Source organism: Saccostrea cucullata, unplaced genomic scaffold (genome assembly GCF_032062105.1).
Source record: "Saccostrea cucullata isolate Sc308-1 unplaced genomic scaffold, CSIRO_AGI_Scuc_v1 ctg168, whole genome shotgun sequence".
NCBI classification, from domain to species: Eukaryota; Metazoa; Mollusca; class Bivalvia; order Ostreida; family Ostreidae; genus Saccostrea; species Saccostrea cuccullata.
In genome coordinates this window covers 119,653-132,717 of record NW_026938891.1, presented here as the reverse complement: position 1 = coordinate 132,717, position 13,065 = coordinate 119,653, and the positions used below count along the sequence as shown (strand labels likewise).

The 13,065-nt window shown below is 35.2% G+C and overlaps 1 protein-coding gene across 1 annotated transcript; it reads left to right on the top strand.

Annotated features, from left to right (window-relative positions):
* The first annotated feature begins 5,058 nt into the window (after window positions 1-5,058).
* On the top strand, window positions 5,059-12,743 carry LOC134251695 (zinc transporter ZIP10-like). The gene is made up of 9 exons (XM_062734120.1): window positions 5,059-5,154; window positions 5,602-6,052; window positions 6,966-7,167; window positions 7,904-8,073; window positions 11,047-11,220; window positions 11,333-11,483; window positions 11,582-11,908; window positions 12,098-12,285; window positions 12,500-12,743. The coding sequence occupies exons 2-9, from the start codon at window positions 5,675-5,677 to the stop codon at window positions 12,647-12,649; spliced, it is 1,740 nt and encodes a 579-aa protein (XP_062590104.1). The 5' UTR covers window positions 5,059-5,154; window positions 5,602-5,674; the 3' UTR covers window positions 12,650-12,743.
* The last annotated feature ends 322 nt before the right edge of the window (window positions 12,744-13,065 follow it).

The window sequence follows — 13,065 nt, the reverse complement described above, 5'->3', positions numbered from 1 at the left end:
ATCTTATCTTAAATTATTCCTTACATCCTAACCTATCAAAATATCACAATCTTATTTAGGGGCAGGCCTGCCCTGATGGACTTCAAGGCCAAAATTCATGCAAAAATCAACGCTTTGAAGGACAAAATGGTGTTTCGATCAACTTTAGAGGTTTATTATAAAGTTGTAAATAACAAATTTTAGGTGTAAAATACAAATTTAAAAAATTTAGACATATATACGGTAGAAAACAACAAATAAAGACTGATTTTCAAATGTCACTTTTTCCGGGAAATTGTTCTCTCCTATAGGTAAATTCTTTTGTTAAAGCGAATACATCCTTTTTTGGTGCACTGTTGCACACAGATACTTGTGGACAGACCCACCCACCCTCCCGATAAAATATCAACCCCGTGGCTTGTTGGCTATTTCTTCACAAATTAATTATATTTACTACACTTATTCATTTAGTATACAACAGGAAACTTTTGCTCAGGCAGGGGGTCTTGAGGCCGCCTTAAGGCCCCCAGTGGAAAAATAGGGAAAACTAGAAATAATAGTTCTGTACAAAAATACCCTACTACACATTATAAGAGACATTGATTTGACCTCTTTATAGCATTTATGCATAGCATTATTGTGAAGCGTGCTTGAGTTTGCATTGCATGTTTGATTTATTTTTTTTTCATTGACATTGAATTAATGCAATTGACATCTTATTTTGAAATCATTCAATTCTTTGAAGTGTTGTATACACAACATCACTTTTTTGCGCATAATTATTGGTGTGAAAGATTTTGAATTTTTAAAATTTCTGGCAAAGAAACAGGTAATGAAGTTCAAGAAAAAGTTGAAGAAAATATTGCAGAGATAACAGATGAATTATCAACAGAAGAAAAAGAGAAAATTATAAATTACCTCCAAGATCACGAGTACAATGTCCTGTGGTCCCAAAGGCTATTAGAAAATCATAATTCACTGAGAGGTCAAGATATCCAGATACCCATGAGATTACGTCTAGATGCAACACTTAGCCAAGTCTTAGAAAAAATGGAAAGCATCCAAAAAACTGTGGGAAAAGGCGAATCATTAATAACCCAGTTCTACAGTGCTACTCAGAAACCTGAAGAAAAAACACAGCACAGGGATGCCGTCTTGAAGAGCTTTAAAATAGAGCAGTTGACAGGGGTAAAGTTCATCTCCAAGATGTTGATGAAATGTTGAAGACCAAGTTCTGGTCCGGATTACGTCAAAATTTCAAAGACATATCGGTATATCTACGTGATAAATGTGATACATTTGATGAATTTGGAAAAAAAATTATAAGAACATCATAGCAAAATCATCAGACAACATCTTCAAGTCAAATCTCAGAATTTAAAGCAGCGATTCAGAAATTATTTACTATGGTTGATGCACTAGAGAATAAGAAATTTCCACAAGGTCAGACCTATCAGTTTTAACAAAGGAGGATTGACCAACAATCATCCACTTGGTAGAGGAAGATCAAAAGCAAGATCAACTCATCCAAACAAGATGAGAGGAATAGGCAGACGACCAAGACTATCAATAGATATTGCTTTCAACATTCCAACATCTTCACAAATTCCATTACCCAAATATGTAGAAACAAATTAAAAGAAGATTATCAACTAACCATGGGCATGGCAGCGAACCAAAAAGCCCAGGAAAGACAGAAGCGTAACTACGATTTAAAAGTGAGACCTGAAATTCTAGAAAAAAAAGACGGTTTTTGATAAAGATTACAAGTTTTGATGGAAAGCATAAAATAGCTGACAAGCAGTGCGAATCAACACCATACATTATAATAGATCAACAAAATTTGGTGCCCAACGTAGGGCAATGATGCTGATGGCACCACCTATCGGAGCCACCTTCAGTCCCCTATAGATGATACAGTCAGTGGCGGATCAAAGCCTTCAATCAACATTTCCACAGCAGTTGTCTTTTTGCTACAGACTGCCAACTCACAAAGTAACATACTGCGTACCTGTGTCACACCTGACTGACATTTGTTCAGAAGAAAACTGCACCAGCGTAAAACCTGTATTACAATTTTTCCGAACTACAAAGTTTAAAATAAAGTTTTTAATAAACTAGTTTATCAGCTTTACATTCTCTCATTTTTCATTCTTACAATTATTAATATGAAAAATGAAAGTACATGTGTATTTATTAAATAAGAGTGTCAAAAGGTCAACTTACTGTCAGTGGTCTATGCAGTTCTCCTAATAAAAAACGCAAAGCGTTATACACTGTCTGGTCCTGGGTTGACACTCCGGTCAAAGGAGGTTAGAGGTTTTGGCGGGAAAATATTGACCAATGGCTATTTTCACTTATTATTTATTAAGAGTTGAAAATTAAGTTTTAGTTAATTTTAAAACTCTTTAGAGATCTCTATAGACTTTAATCAATAGAGAAATTGTTATAAATTTATTGATATGTTTCAATATTTCGTTAAGATATATTTATTTTTAATAAAGTTTATTACTGAAAATTATTTCAATACATGTATATATGCAATGTATAGTAGTGTAATTTGTATGGAACGATTATTTTCCAGTTTATCCTGATTTTTCCTGTAGTATACATAATAGATAAGTGTAATAAATATAATTTATAAAGAAATATTCAACAAGCCCCGGGTTGATATCTTATCGTGGGGGTGGGGTGGGGGTGGGGGGCTACATAAATGTTGCCTATATTGTTGCCTAATTAGCTGACTATTATGCCACCAGAGTTATTTTCGCCCTTTCATATTTGGAAACAAGTTTGTCCCGTTTTAAATTCGCCCAGGAAGATTTTTGTTTAAGATATAATACTGTTTACTTTGGATTCGCCCCTTTTTAAATTCGCCCACTTCCGACAAGTACGAAAGGGGCGAAAATTTCCCTATATACAGTAGCTATAGTCTTCCGTTGGGTGGGGGTGTGGGTCTCAATATATGATGCCTTCACCTGATATCATTTACTCATTCTAAAAACATTTTTCACTGTCCTGTGCGGTTCTAGCTGAGGCTGTGGGGAAGAGGACGGGTGTGTCTGCCCGGTCTGTCTGTATTTCTGTCTGTCTGTGCCACTTTCGTTTACACGCGATATCCCGAGAATTTAAGTCTTGAGCTTTTGTATTTTTGTTTTGTGTAAAATTTTGACAATGTAGAATGTGATTTCATGTTTTTTTTCTCGATTAACTAAATAATAGAATTTCGCACAAGAAATGAAGTTATGACGTATGACGTGTACAAACTTGCTAGATCTCATAAAATCTTTATACATTGTGTTAAAAATCTTTATATAAACATAATCTTCTGTACACATTTTAAAGAAAAAACTATCAAATCTATAAATCCATATTAGCATTTTTTTTTATTTACCCCTGTACTTCAGAACATACATTTAATAATTTTGCAAATGCGGTGGGGGGGCGGGTGCGCCCCCCCCCCCTCCACCCACTTGAGCATACTCACTTTTCCTTAATTAAGCGGGAGCATAAATTCTTTGAATCATCTAACGTAAGGGTATATTGCCCTTTTGGTTCGCTTTCCCACGAACTATACGTCTTTAAAAACACACGACGCTTTAAAAACACACGACGAGGGCTATGCAAGTACTTCTTTCTATGAAGTTATGAATATATTTATATACTGATAGGCCGATGGAAATTAATATCCACCACCGCTATGCACTTTACAAATCTGCAACAAAAATAATTTAATCGGGGAAGAATGATTGGTAAATCTGGAAATATCCCTTGCATGTAAACAACTTCATATAACTCTTTACAGCTCACGGGTATATTGTTGATAAATCTCTTGCTGTAAAGAAATGTCTGGAAAAGTGTTTTCTATTGTGGGGGAATATAAGTAGGGGATGCATTATAAGTTGAATTATGTACAAAGTACGGGTAGGTTGGAAGAAGCCCGGGATCAGCTTAATGTTTTCAGGAAAAAATAGTCTGATGCTTTGACAAAAGTATGTACATAGGAATACATGGTTTTGTGTATAGGAAGAAAAGTTGGTACATAATACTCGTAAGTAGTAAAATACATCTGGATTCAGTGTAAAATTTATACATTAAAAACATCAGTTATTACATGGCTGTCAAATCATTGGACAAGGGGGATTCAAACATTTGTTAGAAACAAAATAGATGCTTGGATTGATATATCGCGTTTGGGAATGATGTAGGTATCAAAATCTTAACATACTACTGATAAATAATTGTAGATTTTCTATATGGTCCAAATTTAAACTTTCGGCGATTCCCCATATTTTCTTAAAAAAACACTTTAGGACTGCGCCGAGACCCATTGAATAGGGAAAAAACGTTATGTGGTTTTAGTAATACACGTATGTATTTCTTCTTTTTATACATATGTTTAGGGTATTTTTATTGAAAAAAGTTGACATGGTTTCGAATATGTCAGGTTCCGAATTCAAAAGATTCATTGGTTGTCAGGAGAGTGTGAGTAAAAGTCAGAGAGTATACATTAGAATTAGAAATTGTGTCTATTAGATACCTGTAAATGTGGAATTTCGAAGCAGAAGATACTGTTAATAGCGTATTATAATTAAAGCTTTTAAAAATCATTGATATCAAAGATTATATCTTAATTCATCTTCTAAATATGAATAAAACTGAAGTCTAAATCCAGTGAATTTTCAGTTATTTTCAGCCATGACATTCTGACATATCCGCAACCTTTGAGTAAAATGCACACTTGCACGTAACAAGTAATTTTATGTACATGTATTTGGTCATCAAACGCAAAGTACAAACATATAAACAATTTACTTTTGCCAAGTTTCGAAATTCGACATCAAAATTCCATTCAGATAATGTGACATTTGCAATACAGGCGCACCATCTGCCGTCATTATCTGGCAATTTTGAGCCGAAATGTGAAGGGCTGCAATAAATGATTTTTCTTTTAATCCTCATAAATTTAACCCCATATATGGACTGATTATTGTTATGAATAGTCGTGTAATTTGTAGATGATCTTTAATTCTACCTAATTACATGTGTGGGCATTATGATACTCATTTAAAAACTACGTTGTGAAAATCAATCGTTCCCATACTGTGTATGATTTTGGAGAAAGCTAAGGTACAAAACTGACTTCGGACCATGCAGCTTACAAGAGTAGATCGAGTAGGTACATTATTTACAAATTTTTAAAACTTACAGTCGTTGGAACTGTAATTTATTTTGTTGAAAAAGGACACACTATCGTGTTCAGTATTCTCAACTATTTACACTGTAGTGTATGTGTGATCATTTTGATCAAACAAGTTATGTCCTTTACGAATTTCTTATATGCAAAATTTTTAAACATATAATAATTATATTATAATAATAAAAATATTCATATACAAATTTTGCATAATAAGTAATATCAAATTTCTTATAAAGAATAGTATTTTCCTGAAATAAAGCAATGGTTTTGATTTTTTTTTAAAAATGCAGATAATAATTTACGCACGTGATGCGAAGGTTATCCCGTCTGATTTGATGAAGAAGAATGGGTTACATTGTTTTTTCTTTGTAAGAGAAGACTGAATTATCGGAAGTTAACAATTCTACGTACTCTTTATATAGGAGCAGCACGAAATAAACGCCTTGTCAGTCTGAGCCTCCCTGGACTCAATCACTTACAGTCATTCTGGTCAAGATGTTTAAGGTAGCAGTGGCCACCGCCATTGTTGTTGGTTTTATTGGATGTTGTTTAGGAATCACTGGAGCCAATCAAACAATAACTCGGGCTTATAAAGAAAGGATCTTTTATTTATCGACTATTTTCCAAAAGTATTCCAGAAACGATGAAACAATTACTTTGGCTAATGTCAGTAAACTGATGGTCAACCTGGGACTCCCAGCAATTTCAGATAAAGCGCCCTTTGTCGCCGTGGCTGGTGCTAAAGAGAATGATACTCACTGCCATGACGAAGAGACCGGATGTTCATTCCTACGTACCAACAGAGACACCGCCAAAAATAGTCCGACCAAGCGGTCCTTGCCTGCAGACAATACTCATTATAGTCACAGTAAGGTAATTGCATTGATTGAATTTTGAGTCTATTTCTGAGATGTTTCATAATGAATTTAAAAGGCTCTTAAGGCCACTTGTTACAAAATAAACTTTTTGTGCGCCCGAATTTATTCGGGGCGCATATTGTTTTTGTCCTGTCTGTCTGTTTGTCTGTCTGTTTGTCTATTTATCTGTTTATCTGTTTGTCTGTATGTTGTCAACTTTAACCTTCGCCATAACTTTTGAACCGTGAGAGATAAAGACTTCATATTTGGTACGCATACTCCCCTAATTAAGCACTTTTAACTGACATCAAGGTCAATGACTTTGTGACCTTGACTGTGACCTTTGTGCTAAAAATAACCTTTTCAAACTTTCTCCATAACTTTTGAACCGTGAGAGATAGAGACTTCATATTTGGTATGCCTACTCCGCTAATTAAGTACTTCCAACTGACACCAAGGTCAATGACCTTGTGACCTTTACTGTGACATGTATGGTAAAATTAGCTTTTTTCGAATTTTCGCCATAACTTTTGAACCGTGAGAGATAGAGACTTCATATTTGGTATGCATACTCCACTAATTAAGCACTTTCAACAGACAATGATCGTGTGACCTTGACTGAGACCCATATGCTAAAAACAGCTTTTTAGAACTTTGTTGTCGCCAGGCGCATAGTGTTTCACAAACACATCTTGTTTCAATCTTCTTTATGTCACAAAATTTGATATTTGTATAAAATAAAAAATATAAGTGATAAGTACATTTTTCCTATCATATCAGTGTTAGTTACCCTAAAAAATGAAACAAATTATATTTTTTAAATAATATTTAAAATATTAGAAGGACAGAGTGCGGATAAGAATCAAAGAAAACATGTTTCTTAAAATGTTTGCATTTTGTTAACCACAGAGTATTCTTTCTTCGCTTAGTGTTTGAACACTATGGAGTTGATGATGGTCTACCACTTTCAAGATAAAATGGCGATAAGCAAAGACGAATTCATGGATTTATGTCCAAGTCTGATTGTTCTTTTGGACAAAGATGAATGCAAGAAAAACATGACACCTTCCATGAGTCATAAGGAATTACATGACGAAGAGAAACGAACCTTGGCCTCCATTCCAGCTAGTGGTAAGGCAGCTTTATTTAGGAAATCAAACATGTAACAAGAACGATATTCACATATATTTCTAATTTTTTTTTCTTTGTAATAACTCTTTGGAAGTTAGTGGAGTTGATATTTTGATAATTCTACCGGAATGTAAATTAGGAAGGTCGATAGATCAGGAGCTAAGGAGGAGGCCAAATATGCATGCAAATCTCGTGCGCATCTGTCTCTGTGTCTGACGCTAAATCTCATGCGGCTGCCTTTGTGTTTGACGTCAGTGGACGAGGAGTCCTGTGTAATTTAAATCTATGTCTACGTTTTTTAAAATCTAAATCTACAATTTTATTTCACAATGAAATGAAAATATAAGGAATCACTGTCTAGTTAGTATAGTATGCCAGGGACATCAACGATAGTGGGAAACGTGGGATAATTTATGCAAAACAGCTTCGCCCGCTATGCAAATTACCCCATGTTCCCACTATCGTTGATGCCCTGGTATACTATATTAATTAGAAAGTGATTCCTTAATTCACCCATCGCAACAGTTACACCTATATAGATAGGTATTTATCGTAGCTATCGCGAATAACTTTTTGCAGTACAGAGTAATTTAATGTTTAGCTCTGGAACAACCTACAGAAGACTCACTTTGAAATTAGTTTTACTTTACCTTTTTAAGGAGCCATGGATTTTTCAAAATGTTTTCACAGAACACGTGTTTCATAACAACTATGCCAGGCATCATTATTTTTTTAGTTTGGGGATACAGCTCCTTGGCAATTTTGATCATCAGTTTGGTCGGCCTTCTTGGAGTGGCAGTTATTCCCATCATGCAACGCGTGTTTTACAACCACCTGTTGCAGTTCCTCGTGGCGCTGGCAGTTGGCGCCCTCTCTGGTGACGCAATGCTCCATCTTATTCCTCATGTGAGTTTTCCAACCATTATTTTTACACATGTTTGCGAATTTAAGAAGTCATACATCTTTTGAAAGAAGAGAGTCCCAATTTTTTTTTTTAGTGTTTTTACAATATTTAGTTAACTGTTTATATAGTTATACAATCATGTATATGAACTTTATGAAGAAATTCGTGTGTGAAAACAAAATGGACCCCATTTTACAAAATAGGATTCTCGGGTGCGGAAATTTAATTTCCTTTCTTTGTCAAAAACTTTCAGGTAAGGTCATCTTTAAAAATTGTTTGTTTGGAATTGCCGCCTGAAGGGTTTCAGACACAGGAGGGAGGGAAATAATTTTTTGTTTTTAACTTGAAGAAAAATTTTTAAATTTTTGATAAAAATCTCAGAAAACAGTAAATACATTTTCTGACTTTAAAAAAAGTATCTATCATCTACAAAAAAAACCTAATTTTACTTAGATCTGACACTATATTTCAGTGTTATGTATGGTACATGTGATACATGTAATGGGCAAAAAAAAATGATTAAATAAAAAAAAAGTCGTCCTACTTTGGTCAATAAAATTTTTTCAGGAGGGGGCATTTCAATGAGGCGGGAGGCAATTCCAAACAAACTATAATTTTATTTTGGCCTAATCCATATTTTTTCCCAGTTATTCTAATCGCCCTCCCACTTTAAAAACGATACTAGATCTGTGTATCCTATTAAGTTGTTAAAATAAACTGAAGTATAATATTTTCGGGTTCGGTATAAGTCAAAACGTAGAGACAAAACGTAAAGACTTGTACTATTTTTTTTACTTTATGCAATATCACATTTTGATTCATAACAAGCACTCGTGAAATTCTGAAAAGAAGCCAACAAAAAAAAATGAAAGAAAGAAAAGGAGAAAAAAAAAACAAAGATACTTCAAAAAGAAGGAAATTCTATCAAGAATGGTGCGTATTGTACATATAAAATACTGTAGTCATTGTTGAAGCATCTGAGTTGGCTCAGATCTCGGCGATAATAGACAGAATAATGGTACTGTGAAGATACATTAAAACAACCAAAAGGATGTAGAATAAACATGTTAAAAACGATACGCCCTGGATTCACAGTGTGAATACTGAATATTTACCTCATTCAATGATCTTAGATGTCGGACAAGTTTCTTGTTCTATATCCAATACCTGGTACTAGAATTTTTATATTTTATCTATTGAGAGAGAGAGAGAGATAGAGGGTGGCTGGGGATGAGGAGGTATAAACTGTTGCCAACCCTGATGGAGACTATGAATGTCACCAGTAAGACTATGGAATAGTTGGAGATTTATAACTCAAAAACCATACAGTTTCTTTTATTTAATAACTATACAGTATACTAGTGTGTGTTCTAGTCAAGACCGTAGCAAGTTTTCAAGTGGGGGATTTACAAACCAAATAAACAAATCGTATTTCCTGGATGGTTGTTTCCCCGAATTTTTAGTACTTTTTTTCAAATACTGAAATCTTTCACTGTATCGTCGTACAGCAACTGCAAAAATTGGGGGGGGGGGGGTCCAAATGAAACTACATAAAACAATTACCAAAAAAGTGTCCCCATCCACAAGTGCTAGTAAATGGATGTAGATTTTTTAAAATGCAAGATGACTGATCTTGTCTTTATTTGTATTTTAATTGTGATTGTTTTACATTGTCGTATTGAGCGTCGGAGATTGACCTTGTTTTGGACCAATGAACGTAGAAGAACTATTTCTTGTGCTACTATTAAGTGACTAGTGTTTTCCGATTTCTTTTTAGTATAATATTTTATACAGGAGGTTTATAATGATCATAATCAATCTTTGTTATAGTTAATGAGGTCAAGATTGTTTACCATCTCGTACATTTGTAATTAACTTGCTAACATATGAATTCCAATTTGTATCAAATATTTTATGAATGCCTGAGAAAACGCAATCTATACTAATAAATGATGACACAACACTCATTAGAGGAACAGAAAGGGTCATTTATTTAGTTAAATAATTTATGACACAATAACCAAAGCATACTAAACAGAATTCATTCTCAACACTTATAAACAATATTATACATTTATTGACTGAGTTCGAGGGCAAGATACGTTTTGTCGGACCCAAGAACCAAACTGTCTGCCGTCAGGCCTCAGGCAGACAGTTTGGTTCGAGGGTCGACAAAACGCATTTTGCCCGAGAACATAGTCTATAAATGTTTTGTTATACCTTCATTTTAATTTTTGTATTACGTGTATTTTGTACTGTCTTCCGTAATGTAACCTCAGGTCCGTCACTGTTGAACACCAACGAATGAAAATAAGATTAAGCTCCGCCTATTCTTTGACATAAGCGTCCAACATCTCACCGACCGGTCCAACATCTCACTCAGTGGTCAAACATCGATTTTTTTGTGCCCGCTCAGCAAAACATCAGAAATGTTAGACTTTTTCCGTATAGATTGGCATAGGAACACGTTTTCAATTAAAGGTATAACAAACGTCTTTATTTTTCAAAAATATATGTAGGAATGGTATTTTTGACAACTCAATTCTTACATAAAATACAAAAAATGCACCTACAAGGCTTCAAAAATTTCATATACAAATCAAATTTTTGTGATTTGAGAAGTTAAAATACTTAAATTTAAAGACAACTAGCTTAATTTCAAATATTTTCAATACGATGTTGTATTCACCAAAATAAAGTTATGTGCTTAATATATAAGCCATATGAGTTAATTGACACTGACAGACGGACGAGGAGGATACACAACTATCAAAAGAACAATGAAACCATTTTCTATTGGCATGTATAGTTTTACTGGTATCGGAGGTGGACCATTTGTGGACTTTAAGTTAGATAATTAAGATGTACTGCACTAAGTTGTTTTCCTCTTTAATGTTCATCTTCTTTAAATAAATTGAACAAAATGTAGACTACATCTGCTTGTTTTACGATTAATTTAATAATGACCTTTTCAGGCACTGGCTGTTGAGGACGAACACGCTCATGGACATTCCACTACAGGCGCAGGACTAACAGACGAACAGAAAAACGTCTTTAAAGGGCTGACGGCACTCGTCGGAATTTTCATCTTCTTCTTCATCGAAAGAGTGATGACTATTGTCACAAACATTAAGAGGAAGCGGAAAGAGGTGAGATTAATTATCATATCTTTAGTGACAAATCAGACTTGATTTGCCAAAATAATGCATAAATATTGCAGGCGTATAAGCATAAACATGTATTCAAAATAATGTGTTTTAGAAAATCCACTACGAGCACCAGTTGGAATTAGCAGCCCGACTCGGGGATGACGAGATAGAACAGATTAAAAAAGCTCACGAGCTCGCTCATCTCTACCAGCACGAACACGACTGCGAATCGCTGAACTGGGGATTGAATCCGGGAACCAGAGGTCAGAGGTCAATTTACTCGTAATGCTAATACAACAGTTTCCCATAAATGATAATCCAAAAAGCCAATTCTGAAGCTTTTTTCTGTCAATAATTTTAGCACTGGAACATTTTGCCGAGGAGGCCAACAGAGAAAAACAGGAAGATGAGGTCTTGATGAAGAAAATTAACGAGCAGAAAAAGATGGAACGCAAAAACTCCAAGGCGAACCTGAACCGGCAGCTGAGTCGTTCCCATAGCCATTCCCACTCCCATGACGAAGGCATTCCTAAAGATGTAGCAGCGGTGGCCTGGATGGTCATTTTTGGGGACGGGATTCATAATTTTTGTGACGGACTGGCGATCGGATCAGCCTTCGCTGCTTCTATGACAGGTGGCATCAGTACCACTATTGCTGTGTTCTGCCATGAGCTGCCTCACGAAATAGGTAAATATCTCTAAATAATTAGCGCTCCTCAAAACCAATCCAATTTGGCTTTGAGATTTGGTAGCAATGCGAGTTTCATGCATTCATCAAATCGAGCTAAATCACAAAGTAAGGAAGACATAAAGATGTTATCAACACTTAATAAGACAATCAGAAGTAAAATTTAACAGCAGATCTCTTTATTTTTAGGTGACTTTGCTGTACTTTTGAAGGCGGGAATGAAGCCAAAGCAGGCGATCGTTTATAACGTGGTGTCGTCTGTGTTAGCGTTTTGTGGGATGTTGATTGGCGTCATGCTTGGTAACATTGAGGCAGCAAGTCTCTGGATCTTCACTGTGGTGGGCGGAATGTTCCTCTATATTGCTTTGGTTGATATGGTAATCATGTTAAGCTTTTTTTATATATTGTCTCATCTTCGTCCTACCAGTATATGATACGGTGGGTGAATGGGTCATCAGCTATGTTCTCCAAACTATAGCTAAAAAAATAAAGCAAAAGGATACAAGTGAGTAAACGTGCATTCTGGGTAGTAATGAATAGATTGTGCTTATTAGATCCATCATTTGCTCACAACTGCAATTTTCTTCACAGTTGCCAGAAATGATGACAGTCGATGCTAAAGAAGGAGAGAACCCTTTCTTCCACCTCTTATTCCAGGCATGTGGCATGTTTCTGGGAATCGGAATCATGCTACTCATAGCTCTGTACGAGGAAAACATGAAAACAATGATGGAGCCATAACACCGTGCTCTCCTCGAAACTGCCAGAAATCCATGAACAATTCTCTTGCATTATTGCAATTTTTTCGAATCTTATATCATACTAGTATTGTATATATTTAATGTTGACTACATTTAATGTGGTTTTTATTAATGTTGATTTTATCTTGCTACTGTTTAAACTGTGTTTTCTGTTAGGATTTGTTTGCTAGACTCGAACTTTGTTTTCCAGAGACCTTTTCAACAGAGCGAACTTTCGCGAGCGCTCGCCAATATTCCATATACTCAGTACCTCCAACCGAAATAATCGCGAGCTCTCTCTCTCTCTCTCTCTCTCTCTGTTGAAAAGGCCTCCATTTCGATCTTCTATAGACTATTGTAATTGTGATATCTTAGGTCTTTCCGACATGCAGTAGCTGCAGAACTGTAGCTCTCCGA